The 25,546-nt window shown below is 42.2% G+C and overlaps 1 protein-coding gene across 4 annotated transcripts in view; it reads right to left on the bottom strand.

The window, feature by feature from the left end:
- Positions 1-13,271: 13,271 nt before the first annotated feature.
- The window catches only part of DTNA (dystrobrevin alpha), a 98,887-nt gene continuing 86,612 nt past the window's right edge, over positions 13,272-25,546 (bottom strand). For all 4 annotated transcript variants that reach the window (XM_086609263.1, XM_086609264.1, XM_086609265.1 and 1 more), the window contains 4 exons: positions 25,160-25,249; positions 24,434-24,602; positions 23,565-23,697; positions 13,272-13,427 (listed from right to left, as the gene is read on the bottom strand). In XM_086609263.1, coding sequence (XP_086465389.1) covers positions 13,272-13,427; positions 23,565-23,697; positions 24,434-24,602; positions 25,160-25,249 — 548 coding nt within the window. The remainder of the gene's footprint in view (positions 13,428-23,564; positions 23,698-24,433; positions 24,603-25,159; positions 25,250-25,546) is intronic.

The raw sequence follows: 25,546 nt of genomic DNA, 5'->3' as shown, positions 1-25,546 counted from the left end.
AAAGAAAAAACTGTCTCCACATTTTTTTCCCTCTGACCTCAGAACAGTAGTGAAGCCAAGTCTGTTCTCCTCTGCTTTTGCAGGTACTGATGGGCTGGGAACCTCAGCTGTCACAGGTAATAATAAGTGCTGTGGTCTATAAACTTACACAGAGGTATCATAAAACATTAATTTATCACTGCGTTAAAGCAGGTATTTGAGAAAATAAACAAATGAACAAAGAGCTTTTTCACATTTGCACCTATGCTCTTTTACACCAGTTTTGTGCTGGAAGGGAATATAAGCTTGGACAAGTTTACATTCTTGGCCCCAAGAATTTACAGGCTGCCTGGAAGCTCCTCTCCTTCTTCATTGCTTGAGGGTCCTCTGAAGTTGTAATTTCTCCAACTTTCCAGACACTCGAGTTTTGAAGGCTAGACAAGAGGTAAGTGTCTCATGCAGAAAACAAAGACACTCTTGAGGAAGAAAAACTTCAAAGCCGTGGAAGTCAAGGCCTTCGCCAAATCCCAGAAAGAGCAAAAGGCATGGGAAAACAATTCATCGTTACTCTTTTGGAGGTCACAGTCCATGTCTTGTGAGTTTACCTGAACTTCAGTGTTAACTTCAACTGCGGGATGGAGAAGGCGGTAGACCCTGCTGTGGGGAGGAAAGTTGTGACTCAGCACCAGGTTTCCTGGAGGCAGGGTGGAGAATGTCCTTCTGGAGAGCTCGTTGGCATGCACTTCAGGCAGGTATTTAGCCTCAAGCTGAAGACAGCACATGGGCATGAGCACATCAAGCCTCCTGGTTGCTGGGAGGAAGCAGGACCAGCCATGCAGGATGGGCTTGCTGTCCCCAGAGGGTGAGGAGGCAGCTCCAGCCCCATCAATGTTCCACTAGTGAGACGAGCCGGACCAAAATGCAGGTCATGTGAATTGACTGAGGCCTGGAGGAGGACACTACGGAGCAGGGATGGGCCCATGCTTGGAGGCGTTGGAAAAGAAACATCCCGTTAGGATAGGAGGATGGAGGAGAGGAAGTGTAACAAGGGCAGTAAGAATGATACTTTTTGGCCATAAATAAAAGATATAAGCCAGCAGTGGGGTTTTATGTACAACTTTATGCTTAAGGACGATGTTTGAAATATCCCTTATGTCTTAATTTAATGTTTGCCTATGAAAAGTCAGGCAAATGCTTCAAAATCATTCCGAAGTGGTATTTATTCTTTCCTGGTCTCCTTCACCATCACTCCTTAGTTCCTCTATTGCCACTGAAGATGTGAAGGGACACAGAGCAAATTGCAGGAGCAAGATTGCACACCAAGTCATACAGTAGCTGTGGCTGCGGGGTGGAAGGAGAGGATGGTTGAAAATTGTGCTGCACGCCAACGACTTGGCTCACGTTGCGCCAGGATTATTGTCTCTACATGCAGTGAAAAGGGCTGTTGAAAATCTGAAGCCTAATGTCATGCCAAAAATCTGTGCTGCTTGTTTTTTTTCTTTTTGTCTTGAAAAATGTGACACGACTCTTTCATTCCTACGATTAGTTTCTAGGGGGAAATCTTTATCTGCAATAAAGAAACCCCAGCATTTTGAGTTTATTTCACTGCATATTTAGTTTTCTTGAATTATTCTAGTTTTACAACTTTGCTACTTAATATCTACTATAAGAAAAAGCCAGGATACAGCCATTAGTGGAAATGCAGCAGATTTTAAAAGACAGATGTGCTGATGACTAACATAAAGAAATACATAGAATCATAGAATCATAGAATGGTTAGGGCTGGAAGGGACCTTCAAAGGTCATCTAGTCCAACCCCCCTGCAAGGAACAGGGATATCTCCAACTAGATCAGGTTGCTCAGGGCCTTGTCCAACCTGGCCTTGAACGTCTCCAGGGATGGAGCATCCACCACCTCTCTGGGCAACCTGTTCCAGTGTTCTACCACTCTCATAGTAAAAAATTTTTTCCTAATATCCAACCTGAACCTACCTCCCTCTATTTTAAAACCATTACTCCTTGTCCTATCATAACTGGCCCTCCTGAACAGCCTCTCCCCATCTTTCCTGTAGGCCCCCTTGAGGTACTGGAAGACCGCTATAAGGTCACCCCGGAGCCTGTTCCGTTCCTGACGTTCCTGTCTTTCTGCATTTCCTATAGTTATTTGAATGGGTTTTGCATTTGCTCTCTCTAACCTCCATGGCTGCAGGTTTGCACTTTTTAAAAATCACCTTTTTTTTTTTCCTGTTTCACATCTATTGGATGTTACTTTTTAGATTCTTTAGAAATGTAAGGAAAAGCTGAAAATATCTCCATATTCTATGACCCAACAGGACTATCATATTGGTCTTGATCCCGCGCTTCCAAAATAAGAGCTTTATCTTTTAGGTCAGTGGATAATGGATCAGGCCAATACTCTTCTATGAGGGTTAGACTTGTATTGACTAATTTTTCCAAGCCTTGCTATGTCATATGTAAACAAGTATAAATAATGTCAGTAGAGTACAAATAGTGTTAATTTCAACTAAGATAGATAGAAACTCTAATCTCCAAAAGGTCCTTGCCCTCGTTTCCAAGACACTTATCTATCCTTCTATTGCTTGAAGGTGTATCGGTTCTTGTAACCGAGAAAGATAGGCATGAGAATGAAGTCTCAACTACGACAGAGATTACTTCTTGCACGATTATGTTGGATCACCCCTATATAGCACTGATCTTCATGAGTTATAGGTTTTATGAGATTTCAAACCCTGCCTGACTTTGACTTCAGGCAGCAAATATAAAAGGAACGACATCAGAGGAAGAAAGGTATGGACTAGGACTGGCCAGGGTGGGTATCTTTAATTTTCACAGTGTGACTTCATTTATGAACGCTGCCAACTTTCTACTGAAAACAAGTGCTTTCAGAACAACAATTTTGCAGCTTTCCAGAACAGTTTTGCAGCTTTTCACATTTTCAACCAATGCTGGGTTCTTAAGAATACTTAAGACCTCTTTTACGACTGCATTGTATGAGAAAGACTTCATCTTCAAAAACCTGTCTACTCTACCAAAATGACTTGATACACCTGCAATTTATTTATGCTAATGTAACCGAACTAGAATGCGATTATAATAAGGTGGAATCATTTTAAAAAATAAAAAGACTCTGTTCTATGGCATCGCTCTTGCTAGTAATTTCCAAATTAAATTTACATAACAATCTTTCTTTTCAGACTGCTGGTCCAACAAATCAAGCTGCAACACTTCTGCTTAAGCTTTGTTCTGCAAGTATTCTGGAACGGTAATTTAGTTGTCAGTTTTGGGGCTGTGGGACCATAATTAGGTTTATGCAGCTAAAGACACGTCCATATGCCTCTGTGGGAAATTAGATGAGGGGAAATGCTGGGTTGAGCTAAACGTGCCAGAATTCAGCCCAGAAATTCCGGAGCAAGCTTGAATATCTCTGTAGACATATGGTATATTGAGAATATGTTTTCCTGGAGTTACAGCTACGATATCACTAAATGGTAATGAAATGCATTCATAGGCCATAAAGAATAAACATTTTCGTTACTATTGTACCCTTAAAGAAAAGTTCTTTCTTGATCAGGGAAGCCACGCTAGTGCTGCTTCCATCAGACGAGGCTAACGGGCAAGCACATCTTGCTCGTACTCCAAACAGCTACTATCTCTTCACAGCTTAGAAGCAAATTGGCCTGAGGCCCACCAGTGATGTCTACTGATACTTCATGTTAGCAGATGAACATCCCTGTCACCTCGTCTTTTTATCATTTTGTCACGTGTTTTCCCTCTTAGCTTGGATCATCCCACCTCCGGAGGAGGGGAGACACCTCGCCATGTTCGACATCATGGGCCCTGACTGCCACCGCAGCAGCTGCGTGCTCTGAAGATACAAAACCAAGACCAGAGAGTTTGGTGGCCTCTGTCCAGTAAAATCAGGGCCCTCAGACCAATAGGATCTCACAAAAAAAAAGAGCTGGTGCCTGAGCTGTGAGCCAAGGGGAAAGGCAATTCCTGGGCTGTGGATGGGCACCAGCTCAGGCAGGGTATGGCCAGCGTCGCCTGGGGAGGCTGGCAGGAGGACACATGGAGCGCAGCTCTCGCCTTTGTCTGATGGGGGACTGTTCATCCTCTTGTACAGTGAAAACGAGAAGAACCTGACCCATGCAAACTGGATAGGGTAACTTACTGCATCTGACTCATGCCGTGCAGTTTGGAATGTGGCCTCTTATTTAACATAACAAGAAAGTCATCGGTGTACGTGTGCATATGTCTGTCTGTGCCGGGGATTAGACAGGACTAGGCATATAAAGCCAGCTGAAGCGAGTAAGGGAAAACTTCTGCAGGGTATCTGTGTTTCTAGGCCATTGTTAGACAATGAATGTCTAAATGAGCACAACAAAGTAAATATAGTGAAACAAATTTGAGTCCTCTTCTCTTCTGCATCCTTAGAAGAGCTTGTTTATGTCTCTAGCTCATAACTCCTAGAAACAAGCCTCTGAATTTTAAATGTGGATACCTAGGCAACAGGGCATGACGCAGACACTGAACAAAATTTAAGCCTTGCCTTTCCCAGTTTTTTTTTAACATGTTGGCTTAAGTTGTGCTGGCCAAATTCTATATTCAGAGGTGAGAGAATAAGTATTACTAGTGTACAGCCGGTCTATAACGAAGGATAGGGGAAGGACCTGATACAAAGGGTCTCGCTCTTTGAATTATCACGCAGCCCGGTGTGAAACCTCACCCCAGAATTAGGCTGACTCATGCTTTCTGGACAAGGCCACTAGCTTTTCTGTCTCATCTGTTAAGTGACTGAAGACATGAACATTATTTCCATCTTGGAAAAGGTTTCAATTGCCAGGAAAAACACCCCATGGTTATTAATCACATTTTGTTAAAGGGTTGACCAGACGCAGTCTTGCCATCAACTCGAGAGTGCTTTTAGGACAAACTGAGGTGCCTGCTCCACCCCAGCTGTACCGGATGGTCAGCCATGGGAAAACACCTGCCACTAGGCAGTATTAGCCCAGCAGATGAGCTCCGTTGCTCCCAGCAGCGTAACACGTTAAGGGGAATAACGACTTGCATCCCAAGGAAAGCAGTAGCTGGCCACTGAATAGCTGCTGAAACAGTGATCTGGTTTTAATTTGGTTTTAGTCCTCTGGTTTTGCTCCCTTTAGGTTAAGTGATGGATCCCCAGCTAAACATAAGATGGTTTAATTTTTCCACTTCCAGATGCCATCAGCCTCTGTAACCCCCACTTAGAGCCAAACCCAGTTATTTTTTCTGTTGATTATCACTTCGTCAGACAGCAACCAATGCTAGAGCTGTGCAGACTTTATGTAATCTCTATAAAACCAGCTTTTAATTGGCGAACAGGTGTCTTTCTGCATACATTTCTCAGAATCGCGACCTTAAGAGAGTGTTCTGCACTCCTCCTTCTTGCGTTTATACATGAACTCAATTAATCTGTGAGAGCTCGGATCCAAAACGTGGCAGAAAATGTGTTTCTGGTGACGTGTCCTCCAATAAGCGCGTGACTCAGAGCAACTGATGAGAGGATTCCCTGGAAGCAGTGCTCCCTTGAGTACTAATTTCCATCTACAATAGCTCCAATATCAGCCTCTCAGCCGAAACAAACAGAGCTCGAACCCTTTGGTCTGCTGGGGGACTCGAGGCTGCGAGGGGCTCTGGGCAAATGAGCTGAGAGCAAGCACACGTTTATAGGTAGCAAATGTAAAACCAGCTCTGGAGAGCAGCACGCAATGCCATTTCAAAATATTAAAAGTGCTACTTTGCTACTTTGTAGAGGGGGCAGTAGGGTGTCTTTTCAGAGCTGCGGTCTCTCAGGGGAGTTCTGAGCTTAGTTGCACCTACGTAATATATATGGTGATGAACGCTGCTTCTTATAGCACCTGTAAGCTCTTGTTCATTCACATGAAGACAGCCCTGAGAGAAGCACAGAGACAAAAGCATGGATCTTGAAGGCTTGATAAGCACCTGGTTCCTAGTGATAGCAGCAGTGATATGTGCATAATGTCACTGGGGATTTAAGGCTACTGCCAGTGGCCTTAAAAAACAACAAAGCGAAAAAAGAAAAAAAAACCCAAGTGTAATTGGACTAGGCAACAGTGAGGGGGCAGGAGGAGAGTTAAGTCTGAGGGGCTTACAAAGGAGTACCAATGCTTTCGGCAAAACCAGGGAAGAGGTTTCGATGTCCAAAAGAAACTTTTTGACCCGAGTGAGGGACTGTAGGGGGGAGAAACTCCAGTCTGGGCCCCATGGCAGCTCTGGTGGGAAGTGGGACGGGAGGGCAGAGAGAGATGCACGCTCACCGAGGGCGACAAGCGTGTTTCCAAGGGAGCTGCTCTGAGAGGAGGTGCCAACGACTCCCTGCTTTTGAGCAGGTTTCAAGTAAATCCTGTTTCACCCTGGCACAATACTGGAATGACATTAGTATAAGGACAAGTGTTCTGCGTGAAGACCTGTGGTCACCCTGAGGTGCAGTTGGTGGAGGCTTTGTGCCCCGGGCTGAGGTCAGGGGAGGCTTTCAGAGATCTGGGGGATGCAAAGACCAAGGCTGAGAGATGTAGGTACGCACACTCACATTCCCAGGTTGGAAACTGCTTTGACCCAGGGGTGTTTTTTAGACAGGAGTGTACTAAGAGGGGCCAAACCCAAATGCAGCAGTAATAAGAAAACTGCACAAAACACACACTTGCAGGGTGCCTCTTTCCCAAAAGGATGTGCAGGCTGCACGCAACGCTGGGCTACAACGAGCCGAGGAAGAAACGTTGACTGGGAGGCCTTTACGGCTGACAATTAGTGTAACGAGCAGCAGGCCTAACACACACATCTGCCATCTGCCCACCACTGAGTGTTATGTAAAAAACATAAGCCATGAGGAAGTTAATTTGCTAGCGGTAAATGATGTCGTAATAAATAGTAAACTACATTCTGCAACATCGCATACCAACAACAAAATGTGCCGTGGCCCCTCCGTTTCCTTCTAAGGCACGGAAAAGCAACTGCTCTTTCACATTGCCTGTCTTTTTAGTCTTTGTTATCTCCAAGCTGCAGTAGCTTTGCATGATGTGGCTGCACGATTCCCCTGTGCACGTTTCCCAAACTTGTCCTAGGGGATTGCTTCCCCAAAACAGCCTTTTCTAGACAGCTCTAGACTTGTGGGCCATCAGAAAGGCTTAGTCAAGTCTGGGACCTGTTCGTCGCTGGCTCGTACCTCTCGGAGGAATGGGAAGCTGGTCAGAGGTGAGGCTTAATTCTGCCGCTTTGCCTTTCGCAGCTAAAGGGGTGTCAGTGCTGCGCTGGCAGCATGGGAGAGCCGTCCTCATCCTCAGACAGCTCCACTGGCAGCAATCACTCAGGAGAAAGCAAAGCAGAATCCTTCATCGGTGGATTATCTGGGGTATTAGAAGGGATGATCCTGAAGCATATGAAATTCCTCAATGCGTTTTTTTCATCGTGGAACAATAGAGGAGATTTCCTGCCTCACTTAACCTATTTCTGTGACAGACTCAGCTTCATATTCCTGCTATGTTCTCTTAAAAAGTTCCCCTTCGAACTGAGGGCTGCTTTGCAATGGAACAGGCGACTGTGAAGCAACAGCCTGTCGCAGTCTGGGCCGGCAGCAGCTGAACAACACACGGCTGCTGCTCGCCCACCCCCACCCCAGGATGGGAAAAAGGATTCTTAATCCTTTTTGTTTTGGTTGTGGGGAAAAGGGAAAGAGACCCGTGGGTTGAGATAAGAACAGTTTAATACTACTAATAATAACATATGAATATATACACGTATAATGATAATAATATATGCAAACAAGTGATGCACAGTGCAATTGCTCTCCACCCCTTGGCCAAGGCCTGTCCCGTCCTGGCAAATGATCTCGAAACAGATAAGTCCCGACACCGCAATCCCGGATGAGTGAGAGGTATGAAAAGAGAGCGAGAGAGAGAGCGCTCCAAGAGTCTGAGAGTGAGAGCCCCGAAAGAGCAAAAGCCCTTCTTTCCAGCTGTCTCTCATTTTTATACTGGGCATGACGCTGCATGATATGGAATACTCCATTGGCCAGTTTGGCCCTCAATCCTAAGTCTAAGTACAAATCACAAGGGGAGTGGTGGACCCTCTGTCTTGGCCATGCTCCCCCCAGCCTCCTGTGCTCCTGCGCACTGGCACAAACACAGGAAGCTGAAAAGTCCTTGAGACCTCAGTGCCAACTATAAACATCAGTGCGCTGTCAACATTCTTATAATGAATCCCAGACTAAAACCAAAACACGGAGTTCTTCTAGCTGCTAAAAAGAAGAACTAACTGTCTCAGCTGAAACCAGGACAAGGCCTCCCAATCAAACTTTGGAAGAGCGGCCATAGACCCATGTGCTGCTGAATGAGACTCTTAGGCGCTTTTAGAAAGTGCCAGATGCTTTCAGTCATCTAGTTCAGCCCTGTTGCAGCCAAGGTGCCAACTTCCCAGATGTAAAGACCACTTATTTTCTTTATTCTTTATTCTTTATTCTTATACTTCTATTTTCAAATCTAAGTATTTTTATATATAGTATTTTTATTTCCTTTTGCAAATGAAACAAATTTATTTCTTCCTGCATGAGTCTGTTTTCCTCGTGGGGAGCAGAAAATAGCTAGAGCAACCAAGAGGCAAAGAGGAAAACAGCCTTTGCCTATAAATTAGTTTTCACTGGCTCCTTTGTTCCCCAAAGGCCGTAGCTGATTGTGGGTTAGGAAGAAGTACAGCAATTTGGGATTATGCATGGATAAAACAAGAATTATTCTCAGGAGCTGATGATATGTCATCATATATTACAATCCCACGGATATGAATTTGGACTAGGATTGTGGAGGCAAAGTTCAGCACATCTGGCAAATAATTTACAGTGTAAAATGATCATCTTTATTGAAGAACATCACCATGTAGACAGGGGAATTAGGGCAAATAAACTCTGGTGATTTATAGGTTACTACAGCAGTCGACATTGAAGGAGGCAGCAGACTGGGTTTCATTTACTGCCCAAGATACTGGGATATGTGGTGAGTAGATAGAGGCTATTTTTGGTGTGCTGCTACTGCTTTCCTTCTAACAGACTCCACCCCGGTGTAATTAATTGGCCAGTTAGCAAGGTTGTGCGTGCAGCTGGGGACGTTTTGGCTGTGCTACTGTGCCAGGGACAGGCTGTGCAACGGCCGGCTGCAGCTCGTCTCCTGGAAGGGGCTGCCACCACGGCTCATCAGCACGCCCCCAACGAGCACTGTGATGGCCCACCAGCACTACCGGCACAAAAAGCACAGCCGGGCATGGCCTCCTGGCTGTCTTTGCCATGCCTGGAGGTACTTCACCAGGACACAAACCTGTTGCTTTAAGTAAGAGCTCTTGCTTTGCAAATCTGTGCTCTTTTCGGTGAGCAACCAGTTGTAATTACCAACCTCTGATATGGAAAGATACCTTGAAAGTGTAATTGGAAAAATAAAGACGTCATGTCCTTCTGCAATAAAAGATAACGTGACCATGTATAGCAAAGCCATTAAAAGGCATCTCGTTCAAGGTTTTGCTCCTTCTAAGGACAGAGAGAGAAACACAGTGAATAAGGAAAATTACAGTATTGCAGATAGGGCTTTGGTTTAGGTTCCTGAGGACCAGGAGGAAAGAAGAAACTGCTCGGGCCGCTGGAACGCAGGCGCTGCTCGGTGCCATGCTCAAAGCGCTGGGGAAAGTGGTGGAAGGAGATCTCTTGCACAGAGGTGAGGAGATAGCGGTGGTGAAGCAAAGACTGCTTGCTGTGCCACCGGGAAACATTCTCCTTTCCCAATGAAAAAACCCTGTGCTTGGGCTCCATGGAAGAGGACTTCCAAAACCAAAACAAGCCACAAACACGATGCTCCATAGATTACTTTTAAAAATCTTTTTAATGAAGAAATAATTCCATTCCAAAATATAGACACACAATTAAATAGTTTAATCACTTCAAAATATAACATGTCCCCAGTAGGTTCCAACACACACACACACAACAATACTTAACAGCAATACAAAAACCCCATACAATAGCAGTTCTGTTACAATACCAATGAATATCATGACATCTTTAGTGTCTCTGTATCTGTCTCAAGTGGTGTCAAGTACAGTAGTTTTACAAATGTCTTACAGTTAGTACCCTCAAGATGTAACTCTTCATACTTTTTTTTTTTAATTTTTGGTTCAAAAGTAAAAATGCCCTTTTGTCTTCAGGACACAGTGGAGTGCTTGCTGTTCACAGCTCCGTCTGCTGAATTGAACCAACGCGATTACAGCAACCCGAGGTTGCGATATTTACAAGGTCTATCTACAGCAATTGCCAAAAACCAATAAGGATGGGAGAAGATGACTGAAAGTAAAGGCAGACACACTTAAGATAAATTATGATGCAACAATTTGGCTCATGCATATAAGAAAATACATATTATATCACAACAAAGGCCACACACCTTTTTATGCAGTTTAGTTAACATTACTACTTACAGACAACCCATTCTCCACCTTCGCTTTGGACATTCGAGGACCCTATACATCTCCACATCCCTGTCTCCTGATTCCAAACCACTGGTTTCCCTCCAGTGACAGTAAAACCACCTGGAGTTTTGACTGCTGTGGTGGGCCATTGGTAGTTACGAAAAGGCCCATGCCAGGGACCTCTTCGGTAACCCTGTTTGTTTTAATGACCACCAACCACAACCAAAACAATATTCGACAAGCAGACAAAGACCAGCTGGGCAAAAAGGCAGCCAGCTTAACAGTTGGAAAATGCTTAAAATAGGTATTTGAAGAGCCAAGAAAGAGGTGCTTCATCTCAGAGCTCCAGGGCATAATGGACCCAGAGCTCTGCTGGGAATCACCTTGTTGACACCAGCCTGAGAGAAAGGTGCTTGATCCATCAACTTTTTTCCCTACTCCTAGTCCGGGAGCCCTTGCAATGGATTTATTCCATTGCATCTACTTTAAGCATAGCAATAATGAGCACGCAGACATTAAGATGATGGGAGGGATACATTACTCTGAGTACAGTCAAACATGACATGGGTTGAATTAGTCAGCCATTGCACGTAGCTGTGTTCTAGCTTGTTTTATCTCTGTTCAGGAAATGCTCATCTGGAATCCTGAGCTGACAGCAACATCTACAGCTTCACTGGAGTAGCTTTAAATGTGGAGTGCTAGGCACTAGTGGAGGCTCACCCGTTCCTGAGAGGAGGTTGGAGGAGGGGGCATTGGAGGATATGGTGCCTGCCTTGCCGGGATGGCACACACCCCAGAAGCAAAGACCAGTGATTGCAAAAATGAAAAGTTTACATGAAGATATCTGGATGCCTTAGTATGCATTTGGATGTCTGAGACCAAGTCCAGATACGCAAGGAGATGTGGATAAGAGATCTGCATATGCAGTAATACAATATGAAAGTGAAAAATGGCAGCAGCTCTTTCATACAGATACTCATTCCCTAACACATAGTGCCCAGGGAAACAGCCACGAGCCTAGAGAGTGCATGCAAACTAGTGGACTCACTGTGTCAATCTACATAGCAATCTCACGTAAATAGGGTAGCGCACAGCCACATCACCATGAAAGCGAGGACAGACAAACCATGTTAACCTGCTTTAGATGGGTATCTCGTCACTTGCTGTAGGCAAACTGTGCTGGTGTGAAATATCTGTATGAAACGCTACTGTTTTCAGGGCTGTTCGACAGTGTCACTTCAGGTCAGCCAGATACTGGAGGCCGTAGTGTTGTCTTAGGGCAGTACTACCACGTTAGCTCGTTAGCACAGAGGTCGTCCCGAGCTAACACACGGTGCTTCTCAGGAGGGCTCCGCGTGTGACATTGCACTGGTGTTACCGCCCTGCTTCTGGTCCAGCTGTTCCCGGCCTGGCTCTGATTTCTCTGCACGGCAGCGCTGTGTGCCATACAGGCGCCACCTTTATTTCCAAGCAGTATGCTGTGGGGACGACATTCCAGCTAGTTTGTGTCAACCCCTGCTCAGGAGTATCTGTAGGTCACAGCAGAGCAAACACTTTTTAGCTAGCAGTCTGCCCAATCCAAAATGGCCAGGGTGGTCCCCTTTCTCCTGAAATGCCTTTATACTTGAAAAATACTAAACCGGGCAAAACTCCAATTCTGTACCTGTATGCCTGTCCTTCCGAAAAAATCCACCACTTCTCTTGTGCTTTTCACTGATAGCTATTTCTCCATCCAGCTCCGAAAGAGTCTCACTACACGTTTCCAAGAGTGCATGCAGAACATCTGGTGGCTGGCTAAGGCAATACACATTTGGAAATCAAAAGAAAACAGTTGCAAGCGCACTTTAAGCCTGTACATTTAAAGCTGAAGGCCTCGAAAATAACATAACGGAGGGGGGCGAGTAGGAGGGGCAGAGAGATGGACAGAGCCGGTTTGTTGAACACATGCTTACTCAAGCTAAAACATCAATGAAACAATACCATGGAGGATTATACATAACATTAGTCAGTTCAGGGATCTTATGGCACCTGTGGTTTATAAACAGCTTTAGCAACGAGTATTTCAAAACATAGTTCACAGTTTTAAGAAGATCTGTGCTGATTTAAAAACTAGATTCTATATCATTTGAATGTCACCTTTTGTATATGATCTATTTGGAAAAAAAATATTTACACTAACTTCTATGGCTGATTTGTTAGATTATTTTGAAAGAAACATTCCTAAGTTACACTTTAGCCCTAAATTAGAGAGTTTTTTTTATTAATATTATTAGTTATATTATTATTATTATTATTATTATTTTAGTACATTTTGCATAAGTCTTAACTTAAAGACTTGCAAACAAATTGCAAATATAGTCTGGTACTTTGTTTTTTGGGCTACTAGATATATACACTCAGGAGCATAATCATTCAGTGTTAAATGCATAATTGTAGCTTTTTATTTCTTCTGTGGAAAAAATGTACAGTGTATAGTAAACCAATCTACTAAAATCTCAAAGTATTCAGAAATCAAATTTCTATCTATAAACAGTATTGTCATTGTAAACTGAACAGGTTTAATATCATGTGCAAAGGGTTTACGTGAGTCGTTAATGCCGCCATCCTTTGTAACGGCGGTATGTACGTCAGTCTGTTTTCTTCCCCGGTAATGAGCCATGTTACAGAAGATGTAGCTAATATAAGTTAGCTTTAAACAAAAGTCTCGTTGTCAAAAACACACATCTACAAACTACAACTCTTAGAACAAAAGTACTGTGCTACAGTCCTCAGAACTTAGTTATGTGATTTTTTTGTCAAGAGACGCTGCACCTCTTGGTTCCACTCTTCTGTGAAGTTGGCAGCTGAGTTTTCTTCATCGTCTGTCCGAAAGCAGCTCTCCTCGTCGTCAGTTCTTACGTAGCTTTCATTGTCTGTCTGACTGCAGCTTGCCTGTGGAGAAACAGTTAGGGAAGGTTTTTAAGAAGAGCGCTGGTTTCAGATGCTGCAGGTGTGTGCACAAACCCACGCACGCAGAGCAAATAAAGCCTCTGCCTGCTGCTTTACTGAGAGACAAAAGGACGAGCTGGCCAATTCCTGTGGTTATCCTTGAAAAAGTTAAAAGAGTGAAAAGGCCATTCTACTGAGGTGAGCCATAGGTATCTCAGCTGTAAACAGAAACTTACAGGGCACCTGGGAAGGTGGAAACTCTTCTTACCAGGGGTCTGCATTAACACAGATTTGCAGGCGTGCCCATTTTCCCTTCCATTTTGCTCTTCCAGGTTCCTCTATAAATAGGTTCTTGGTAGCGAAACCACAGATTATTCCCCTTGTGCACAGTGTTCAGCTGCCTAGTTAAGAGTCATTCATCATCAGGATTCCCCCCTCACGTGTATACGTCTCACTCTTAACTTACATGCTCAGGTATATTGCCTTATGCCTAAAAAGAAATGGAGTTACTTAAAAGGATGATTCTGGGTGCTGTAGCTCACAAACAGAACAGCCTAATCTGCTGGTGCATCAATTTCTCCTTGGTGCTTCTCTGTATCCTGAAGCATCGGCATCTTAAATTCCTGTATTGGAGGTATCAAAGTTTTGGTAATGGAAAATGCTTGATAGACAACTGCTGCCCCGTCTCAGAACTATGTTAGGATCTACAGTCAGGTAATATTGCAAACTTTTTTTTTTGGCATATTTTTGGTAAAGGCACTGTTTACACATCTGACCCTTTCAAGATTAAGGAGCTCATCCTTTTACTCTGGAACTACCTCAGACAGAAAACCAATCCGTATCGCATGAGATCTGACAATAACAGCATAGAAGAACTATGGCATCCAGTCATTATTAGCCAGCTGGATTGAGTTGAATATAATGAACTACTAATTAAATAATCAACTCAAGGTACCAACCCTGCCTACAAGAGGCAGGCCATTTCCTCCTGGCTGTGGAAGATGCAACAGTGTCCTTGGTGCCACAGCCCAGGCTGGTGAGCGACAGAAGAACAAACCCTACTGACATGAATTCTCTTCTACTTATAAAGCTGGTCCCCAAGATGAGAGGTGAAATGCAAATTACTTCAGCTAAATAGAGTTAAATTAAAGCTGATGAATGAAGAAAGGTCAGGTAGTTCAGCTTGCTGCTTCTCCTTCCTGACACCATTTGATTGTATTAATTATTCAAACACAAATGCTTCCATCCAATTCCTTAATACTTAAGCATGCCAAATGGTATGATGATCTTAATTTAGTATCTCCTTGTGTCTGGCAGCTATAAAAGACCTAGCGTTAACATTTTGTTGATAAATGGGAAGGAAACCTGCTCTGCAAGTCTAATGACAGATTCACAAAAAATTTCAGAGGTACGTTTTAAACGAGTACTTTTGAAAAATCAGACATGCATCTGCACTGCTTCAGTCTGCAAACTAATTTGGAAATCTTAGTAAAGCAACATTTTGCTCTTCACGATTCAGCCAAAAAATGCAAATGAAAGGCATGGAAGAGGTCGGTTCTCAGCTGCCTGAGACTGATTTTTATTTAATCAATTTCAGGGTTATGTAAATATAGGTATATCTCATATTTCTTGATGGTATCATTATAAACCACAAGAGCAAAATAAGAGTGGCTTGTAAGATGCATTGACAGTACTGCCAAGTATTTGGGTTTGTTTCGAATTTTCTGGATAAATTGCTTCTCTTTGGCAGAGTTTGGACAGGTTATTCTAAATTCTCTCTTCTCTCTGTTCCACAGCCAGCATTGGGATAGAAAGATTTTCATACAAGAAATAATGAGTACTAATAAACTTCCAAGCCCTAAATTCATTGCAACATTTTGGAAATGCCGGAATTAATTCCAAGTTAAGACTCATCCGATTTGTCATGTTATCAAACTTGTTACTTGACCTTTTTGTAACTTGATCTACAGGTTCTTTTCTGTTACTTATCATTCAGTGATTTTCAAAAACCATCTCTATCACTTGTGTAATTTTAGAATTAAATTCACAAACTAAAGCTGCTTCTTCCCAGTTAACTCAGTCACAGTTCTTTTACAGCTTTTTTACACCTACATGCTAAGAAGAGGAGGACTTCAAGAGAAAAATAAAGAGGAAAATCAAAATATAGTTGAGTGAATGTAGCAGACATTTCTGAAAACTCCTGTGCTGTCAGCCTGCTGTTGTTTTCAAATGAAATTGTCGACATGATGCTGGTTTTTATGTATTTGTTCAGAAAACAAACAAAAAGAGATGCTGAATAATTTGGTTGTCCTAGTAGAATATGACTTATGGATGTAAGCAGTTTATCTAGTGCCTGCATCCTGCTTCTTCACCACTGCATCAGTGACTTCGGAGGGAGAGGGTGAAGAAATGGGGCTTGCTGAGGCTGGGGCAGTGGTGGCAAGGGAGGACCAGCTAGCAAATATTTGAGGGGTAGTTACAAGGATAATAAAGCCAAAACCTTCTTGGTAGTGCTGAAGCACATAAAAAGGACAAAAAAGACAAACTGCATTTTAGGAGGTTCAGGGTGGACATTAAGGGAAAAAAAAACCACAAGGAGGGTGGCACTGTACTAGAGGAGGATGCCCAGGGAGGTGGTGAAATCTCCATTCGTGGAAGTTTTCAGGTCTTTGCTAGACAAAGCCATGGCTGACATGGTCTGTGCTGGAGCTAGATTGGTGTCAGGCAGGAGAGTGGACCAGATGACCTTCTGAGGGCCCAATCAACCAAGGCACCTACACCACTGTGATCTCCTGAGCTCTTCCCATGAAGCCCATGCTGGGAATCAACCGCAGCGCATAAGCTTTAAAGGCAGCCAGTCAACTCTGATGAGCAGTTTGGAGTCCTACAGCCAAAGCAGGGCCAGGGCACAGCTGGGAAAGGTGACCTCAGGCAGTGGGCACGGCAAATCTGAAATCCACACGTCCATTAACTGTGGGCTAATAACCTGACTGGGATCCCAGCCTATGGATTCTGTGTCCCGTTCTTCCCAAACGGTAAATGGCTGGGTCCATGTTGCAAAGGGCTGAAAATGTCAGCAGCCAGCGAAACGCACACTAGCTTTAAAACCTTATTTCCTTCCCGGAAAAAAACAGAGGTGCAGGGCAGTTGTGTCTTCACAGCACTTAAACGAATTGTCTGTGCCCTTCGGTTTAACCAACAGCTGCATTGATTAGATCATCTCCCCTGGCCCATGGGCTTTATCACCTGACGTTTGGCAATATTCCTAATCTCTGCTGGTAAACATGAAAACGGAGTTTGAAGAAAAAGCGAAAAGATGAGAAAAACATGAAAGTGTTACTCAATCAGACTTCTGTCCTGGAAAAACAGTCGAGTTGAATAAACAATAATCTAACAGTGCATTCATATAAAAAAGTTGAAGGGATTTGGGGTTTCTGTGCTTGAAAAATTTCCACCTGTTTCAATACAAACCATTCAGTCATTTTTGCATTGGAAAATGTCACTCCTGGCCACACAAAGACCCAGACCGCACAATTTGTGTGACAAGGTTTAGAGCAAGTGAAAGGGTTTGGAGCGGGAACAGAACTGAGTCTTCAACTTGAATTATTACATGCTTTTGTCAACATTGAGAAAATGTGATTGCATTTAAAAAATTGAGAACAAAACCTCTAACACAGACTCCTCCCTGTACTCCCTCTTAAGTCGATGCTTTAGGTCTGATTTTTGTCAGTTTTTCACACCTTCTTTTCTGTTATAATAATGCATATAAATGAATTAGGCACGACCAACTAAAACATTGCTAATCCAGCACTAAGAAAGCACTGCTTTAGAAAATCTAGGAAATTGTAGGTCTAGTGGGAACATGTCCACTGCACAAGTCGACAGCTCTTCATTGAAAATGACAACTTTTTAATCACTTTCAGAGATGGAAGCTTTCTGCTCACATTGGCCATCCTTCACAAAAAAGCAACTGCTATCAGGGCGATAAAGGCAAAATAAGGTCAAAGTTGCACATTCACCTAATTTCAAGATCTGTCTAGAGTAATTCACTCTGCTACTCTATTAAAAATAAACCAAGTGGTATTAAAGTACATTTAATATAAAAAGTAAACTGAAAACATGATTAAATTATGTTTGATATATTACTGGAACCACTTGATCTCTTGGGAATTTGTTAGATGTTATTTCAAAATCAATTCTAGTGAATTGTACATAACACTTTCAAAAATGCAAGTGCAAATAGAATGCAAAAAGCCTTATCAAATGACATCAACACCACTTGTCCACGACTGATAAACTAGGAAATGAGCAAAACCCTGTGGCTGGCCTTCAGTGGCAGGATCACTCATAAGCTATAATAAACTGTTTCTACTTTTCCCACCTTTTTTAAAATAAGCACAAATGTAATACTGTTATGAGACAAGAAAGTCTACTGGCTTTCTACCTCATATGGCCATCTAGGTGATATAATACTGACTGTATTTGTATAATCATTGATTGAATGATATTATGTCAGAAGCAAAAGTCTTGATGCAATTGCTAAGCAAGAACCCAACGTAAACAGCAAAAGCGCTTTAGACATTGTGACTGGTATGAACAATTTGGGATTTAATTTTCCAAGGCTATGAAATATCAGCACCAAACAAAAAGCAGAAGATACTTTAATCTTCCATATTCACAAAACTGAATCTTGAAAAGACTAAGCCACGCTTATCATGTGCAGATGTATTTATCACAAGGTACCACAATACAGAGTTTGTTTTTGTGGATATAGATGAAGTGCCAAGTTCACTGTTTTTTGTTGCTAATTTCTATTGGACCAGGTTATTACAAATGGTGGGAATATTTCAGTCTTTGGTACTTCAGTACGCCCTGGGAGCTAAAAAGAGTTTCACTACGGAATTAGCCAGAGCACAGTGCTTTAAAAAATTTCTTTTTGACTGGGTTTCAAAAGGTTTCAAAAGCATCCAGGAGATGAGCTAGTAGCTCAGTCTCAGATCTCTACTAATTTGAGACAGGACACACACTTCCAGGAAAGCTAGGCTGTACAGCAGTATACGTTTCCTCACATCACTACTTTAACATTACTTCCCAACAAAAGCAGAAACCTTAAATGGGATTGCCTGAGCTTTATAATTCCAATAAATAGGAATTTTTTTTCCACTTAATATTGCAAATGGTTTGTCTGAATGCTACTGCCTTTTAAAGTCATAGTTATTCGTAACTGTAATTCAATTCATTTATATATAACATTTCCACTATATACATAGTTATACACACATCCACTATCGTTGGAAGATCTATTTTCCTTTGCATGTAACCTGTCTATAACTGACGACAGCAACAAAATAGAAGAACACTTGTTTTTCTGGCTGTCAGTGTTTAGCAAACTCTACATGGCTTCTGTTTTTAACAAGGCTACTGAGAAAATGAATGTAACCTGAGGGGCAACATTAGGAGAATTTTTATAAGCAGTTATTTGGTGTTTATCGTACTCTGGGTATTGCTGTTTATTTGCTTTTCACATCCATTTATTCTGCTTTAGCTGCTAGAGATGTTTCAGAAACACCTAACAGCTTTTAACACTGAAGACTGGCAGCTGCTTTCACAAGGTCCACACTTCAACATCCAAATTCTACTGTCATCAGAAGTTCAAACCCCTTGAATCAGGGTCAAATTTGCCATCAAAATTGCCAGATAAATAATGGAGGTCCGGCATAAAACATGGCATACGAAATCTAGCAATGTGAATTGCTGCTGAAGTTGGCACAGGCTCGTTCACTGGTTTTGCTTATCTGAACATGATCCTGCTCCCAACTTGAAGTGCCTGTTTGATAGTTGACCTTGGCTGCTTTTAGTTCTGGCTTTGAGGAAGACTCAGTTTGGGGACCAGAGTCAGACCCCTATTTTGATTTCTCCTCCCTTTCTGGCCCTGTTACCCCATGGTTCAGTGTCACAGTAGGATGGACAGCATTGTCTCACTGCCATCTTCTCAGCAGGGCACTGCGCTCTCCTTGGAAGTCAGAAATGAAGAGTCCACAGCTTTAGATGAGGCAAGCAGGAAACGTGTGGTCTCCCATTTCCTGGGCAAACGTTCAGAATAACAGGCTACTTCATAAAAATAGCTGTTGTCTGTGTTCCTGAATAAAAACACAATTGCTGAACTTGGCATTAAATGCAGTGCTGCAACTGTGAGGTTGGCACATGTAAAGAACGTGACCCGAATATGGGCCAGCAGGGAATTTATAGATCTGCTTGCCCAATCTCCGAATTGCCAGACTCTAGCTAGTAGCTGAGTACCTTGCACTTTGGATTGAGGCATTTTAAACTTCCATAACACATCTGAGGACACCTCTGTGGTCAAGCTTTCTCTAATGTTTGCATAACTCCTGTTTCACACGCTAGAGTAGATGTTCTGGTCTCACCAGAAATGATTTATTTCAGTTATCTTAGGAAGACTAAAGCATTGTAAGGACTTAAACTCAGGTCTCCTGAAATGTAATCTGATTCTTTATCTTCTGGAAAAGGTTTCTCTGTACTGGCTAATATATTCGTCATCATCCCCAGGGACAAAAAGCACACGTTCTCACTCTTACGGTCAACAAAGGAAGAAGTTAAAAAGGTGGTGGCTTAACAGGAATCCTCAAGACTAGGACCATATTTCAAACAGATTACTAGAAATGATTTAGAGACATTCCTAGGCATCCCTACACAGCTTAAAAGAAGAAAGAAACAGCATCTCCACATACACTCAGGCAGCACAGGTGCATCGCAACTGAAATACACGTTATGAGGATTCATTCCAAACATTCTTCTAAATCATAATGATACTTACTTGAGAGGAGAGAGAGAAGGATATTGCACTCAACTTTGTAAACTGACCTGTAGATACAAAGGATAGAAAACAAGAAGATGACAAATTAAGCCAGTGAGCAGCCAGGCAGTGTATTATTCTGAAGAAAGCCATGCATAAGCCTAGAAATAAAGGGAACAATTACGGATCCAGAAAATAAACCCAAAGAAAAGTGTCTTATACAACATATCCAGCAAAAGACTGTAACAAGAGCACAGCTGGTAGCAGATGTGGGAGGATAAGCACTGTTAGCATTTGCACTTGTGCACTAAATGTCTTTTTTTGGTACAGATATTTGTTATTTACAACATGCTTCAAAAAAAAGAGAGAGAAAGAAGTCTCCTTTGAGGTTCCCTGTCCCAGATTTCCTTGTGTATCTTGAGTTTTTTGCTTACACTGTAATACCAATTTAGAGTTTAGCTTGAAAATCTTGCTTGGAGACAAGGTGACACAAAATAACAAGAGTGGGTTTTGACCAATCATCTTCCATGCTACACTACATCTACACATTTTTCTAAATGTGCTGCTTTTACACAAAGTGAGACATTTAATAACATAAAAATGGTTACCATACTGTTACTGAGGTTACCATTCTGTAACCTTAGTAGGAGTTCCTCCTTGCAGATTTTTTTCAGCTGACAATTGCATTACGATAGCTACAGCCACCAGCTTTTTTTTGGCTGTCCAGATGAATGCAGTGTACATCTGAGTACAAATAGTAAAATAGCCTGTAATAAATTCCAACGGTTGGATGCAAAATGAGAATAGTTGACCTGGCTACTGTTCAATAGCATACCCTAAACAGAAATTTTCCAATTTTCCTTTGTTTTGGCAAGTAGAAAGAAAGCCGTGTCTTTATCTTTAAAGTCTACGCAGTGATACTAGCAGAAAAAAGCACAGAATAGCAAAATATCACAAATTAACTGCAAAGTGCAGAGAATGAGCCAAACCCAAAGCACATCTCTCAGGATCAATACATGACACTATGCAACCATTTCCTGATCATCCTAGTGATCCCTACTAACTTAATAGCTATTCTTGCTTGCTTTAAACCCATTCCCTAATGGAAAGGGCATCAGCCACACTGGGAAGGACTTCTCACACATCGCATACTTTGGGTCTGTGGTTATCAACTAAAAATAGTTTCTACTTACAAGTCACTACTGTCAAATTATTGCCTGGTAGGAGCTGACAATCTCACAGACAGTAAAGTACATCACGATATTTCTTTTGGAAAAATGCTATTAAACAGAACTTGTCTAGAATGAGGACTTTCTGTTTCCTCAGTGAATACATTCTGAAAGAAAAGCCTTTCTCTTTTTCTGCTTTCCCCGCCCCCCAGTGGAAACAAATCATGTAAAACAATGGGGAACAAAGTTCTCCTGAGTGGAGTCTTGGCTGACCTAAATTCAAAAGGAGTTTTATTCTGACATGGATAGGGAGATTTTCTCCCCTTCTTCTAGCAATGTTGTTGGAAGACAGTAGAAAAGCTCTGTTTTGACTGAAGCAATAGTAACACCTAGTTCTATGGAGTGACATGTATAACTTCTACTACACCATGAATGCCCTTATTTTGCAGTGCACATGCATACTCAATTTTATGCATACAGAAAATCCCATTGTAACTCGTGAAACTCATGTAACACTGTTGCCACATATTGCACTTCCATCCTGTAATCAAAGTACAGTCAAATTGGTCTATCGTTCTTTCTGGAGAAAATGGAATTTTTACCAGCAATAATAACATCTATTATTCAATGCTTGACAGCTGTCACCATTGAGGTGCTCCTTCTTTATAACTGACAATTACTTTCCATTACATCAGCAGTAGCTGCTCATCCTGTTCAGAAGTTTAAAGGCTGTCATTTTTGCTTCCTATCTTGGATAAAAAATTGTGACAAAAAACTCCATGTCATCCACTGTCATTTTACCAGATAGCCTATGACAATTTTGCTCCTGTCGTCATGTCCTTAAAGACCTTTGCAATGAAATGACTTTTGGCAAGCTACCATGGGCATGTATCAGACCTAGGTAAACAACGACAAAAAGAGATGCTCACATCAACCTCAAAACTACGTGCAATTTTTATATGAGTCAATGAACTTTAGAAGACTAACTTATCTCAGCAGCTTTACAAAAATAAGATCGAAAGAGCAGTCATTCTTCATTAGATCATGATCCTGTCAGTTCCAGATTCTGGTGTTCAAAGTGACTGGCAGTGGGCACTAGAGGAAAACTACCAGAAAAAAAGGCTAGATTTTGTTATCTCCCAGCAATCAGAAGCCTAAAGAATTCCTGCCCAGAAGGTGCTTTTGAACCTCTTTTCCATACACCTGATCTCTCAGTACCTGCTTAATCCTTTTTTTTAGCCCATTCATACTTTTGGTTTCTGTTACATTCTGTAGCAGTGAGTTTCGAATTTTAATTTGTCACCATGTGGGAAAATAGTTACTTTTATTGCTTCAGCTCTGCTCCCAAATAACAATCGGATGTGCCCTTCTACTGACATTACTACCAACATTATAAGATGAATTTTATATTAGGATGATCCAAGTCAGAGTAACTTAAAAACTGGTGATAGTCCACTACATCTGGTAGAAGTGAAGACCATTAATGCAGACAGGACAGGATATCTACAGAATTCCATCTCCCCCTGGCAAATTTGCTTTACTCAGACTCTTAAACAAATGCCCTTTGAAAACTTCATCAGGGGGTGTTTAATGACAAATCTCCAGGATTCTCTATACTAGATGCTTGTTGAATACTTGGTCCTCTGGGATATAATTAATTTCAGACCCTTTCCTCTCCTTCCAGATTCTGACAGTGACCATAACACACAGACTGCACTTGAGCTTCAGTTCACAGTGGAGAAACCATTATGAATGTTTTTCGCTACTAAAGAAAAAAATAATCCAAATATAGCAAGAACTCCGCTTGATACCACCAACCAGCGCCTATGGTATGGAGGAATGAGGTCTAAGTGACTTGATAGGCACCAGCAGGGAACAAGCTCTGCAGCAATTCTGTCCCACTGGATGCCCTGGTGAGCTTAAGAACTACTGTTGTGTGCCTCAGGCAGCATGGTCTTCCTGGAAATGCACAAAACCAAGATGCATGCATGGCTGTGGAAGAGAACGACAGCAGTTTTTGGAATGTGGCTGGCCTAGCAACCGAGAAAAGATCATGCCCTAGGCCCCAGGACAGGTTAAGAAGGGCGCTGGGCAGCTATGGCGCATTACTGTTTCTCACTTATGGAGATGTACAGGCAGCTCGTGTCCTTCTCCCACCTGGTATGCCTCATCCTGCAGCTTCTGCTTCAGGTACTCCTCCATTTTCAGTTCGTTCTCCAGCTGGCGGACAGAGTCATTCTCGTAATTTTCATCATCTGCTCTGACATAGGGATCTCCATCTTCTGTAACCCTAAAGACAATTATTAATAAATAGCCTCCTGAGACGAACCACATTCAGAGTCAATAAAACCTCCCTTTATTGTAAGCTATAAGGAGAGCAGGATACTTTCAGTCCAACCACATGCTCCATTGGTTAGCAATTTCCTGGCAGTGGTAAATACTTCTGCTGTTTCCCCTCTCCAGTGGTCAGGTATTGATGAAGTAGACCAAAGGGCATATTCTGCTGAAGGCATTTTGGGGGTACAGCCCTACAGGAATGAGTAACAAAAGTTCTCAATAACTTGATACAAAGAGGTCGAACTAAAAATAACTGGAAAGTTGCCTATTGTCTTTGGTAGGAAGACTCAGGTTCTAAAAATAAATTGGTTCGTTGATCAATTGAGTTGGTCAATAAAAAGCATTCTGTCTTTTACATTTAAAAACTACTCTTTTTCCAGTGGACTCCAACAGGCCCCTCAGTCTGGATAAGCAGGGAATAGAACTGCTGGGCATATTACAGACCACAGCTGTCCCACAGCCTCCATGCTGCCTAAGTGTACCAGACTGGATGTGAGACAGCTCATTCCTGAGAGCATCCTTGTTTACAGAGCTCATTACTATCTAACCATGAAGCTGTCCTCACTTGGATTTAGGCTTTTTTTTTTTGGTAATCAAATAGTTGAGAGGGAGAGAAAATATTACATGCTGCATATTGTTTTCAACAGGAAAAGAATGAGATGAAGAAGGTGAATCCAGCAGGTACCCACATGTCACTGCGGATGGAGCCAGTGGCAGCAGCGCTGTGGATGTACCCTGGCTTCCGGGCATGGATCTGGGCGAGGAAAGCCTTCTCAGACGTTGGGGACGGAACAAGGTCATCAAAATGAGTCCGTCCAAATTCAGAATCCACATTGCTTTCTGTCTCGCTGCCCACTTCTGTGAAGCAAAAGGTGACACATGGTTCCATTTAACTTTCACAGAGCAAGTGTACTTGCCTATTTCTCTAAGCCTTTCTCTGCCTTTCCAACTCAGAATGCCACTTCCTCATAGCAAAGAACTGTATATTATTCTACATATACCAGCAGAACTAATATATTTTCTTCTTGTGGTGTGACAGAACAGTGAAGCTTTAAGCTTTGCTTATCTTAGTTTTTTTATGTAGGACATTTTTATGAGAATACTACAGATTGCATTTTACAACAGGTCGTGTATGTTCTACACTGAATGACATTTCTAAAGAGCGAAATCCCACTCCACATGGAATCACAAACAAACTTCTCAGAATTTTCACTGTACCCAGCTGAACCCCTATGTCCATGGCTTTCAGAATTGCTGTATTCCTGACGCTGTTATTTAGGTGTTGCTTTTTTTTTTTTTTCCAAAAGCGTGAAAATCTTTGCTTTTTTGTTGGCTTATACATCCCTATCTCCCATTTTTCAAATATATGTGAAATGTCAATGTGGTGACTATCCACCCTTGTCAGCCTCACTCACCAGAATTTAGTTCTTTTACCAAAGAAGACATGGTGTTGGTGATTGAATCTGCTGCCACCAGCAAATCATTTCTTAAGTTTCGTCTTGCACCTGAAGCAAAAGACAGACAAAGCACAGTGTTACTATTCTTCACAAGACATATGTTTTTCTGTTGAAAGCAGTTTTAACCCTGTTGAAAATGCCATTGTGATAATTCAGGGTATCAATATCCTTACAAGGGACACGTGCAGAAGAGTTCTCTGCAGAATGGCCTCATTTACTTGTGCTGTATGCAAGAGCAGAAGTCTGCTCTCATGCTTCATTTAATCACAATGCCAGATACGTGGAGATTATTCATTGCCATCAAGCTTGCATTTGTGTAGTGACACCAGCAGACCAGGCCTGGAA

The sequence above is a fragment of the Tauraco erythrolophus genome, chromosome 3 (assembly GCF_009769465.1).
Source record: "Tauraco erythrolophus isolate bTauEry1 chromosome 3, bTauEry1.pri, whole genome shotgun sequence".
Classification (NCBI taxonomy): Eukaryota; Metazoa; Chordata; class Aves; order Musophagiformes; family Musophagidae; genus Tauraco; species Tauraco erythrolophus.
The sequence above is the reverse complement of the archived record's forward strand: the minus strand, read 5'-3'. Positions and strand labels throughout refer to the sequence as shown.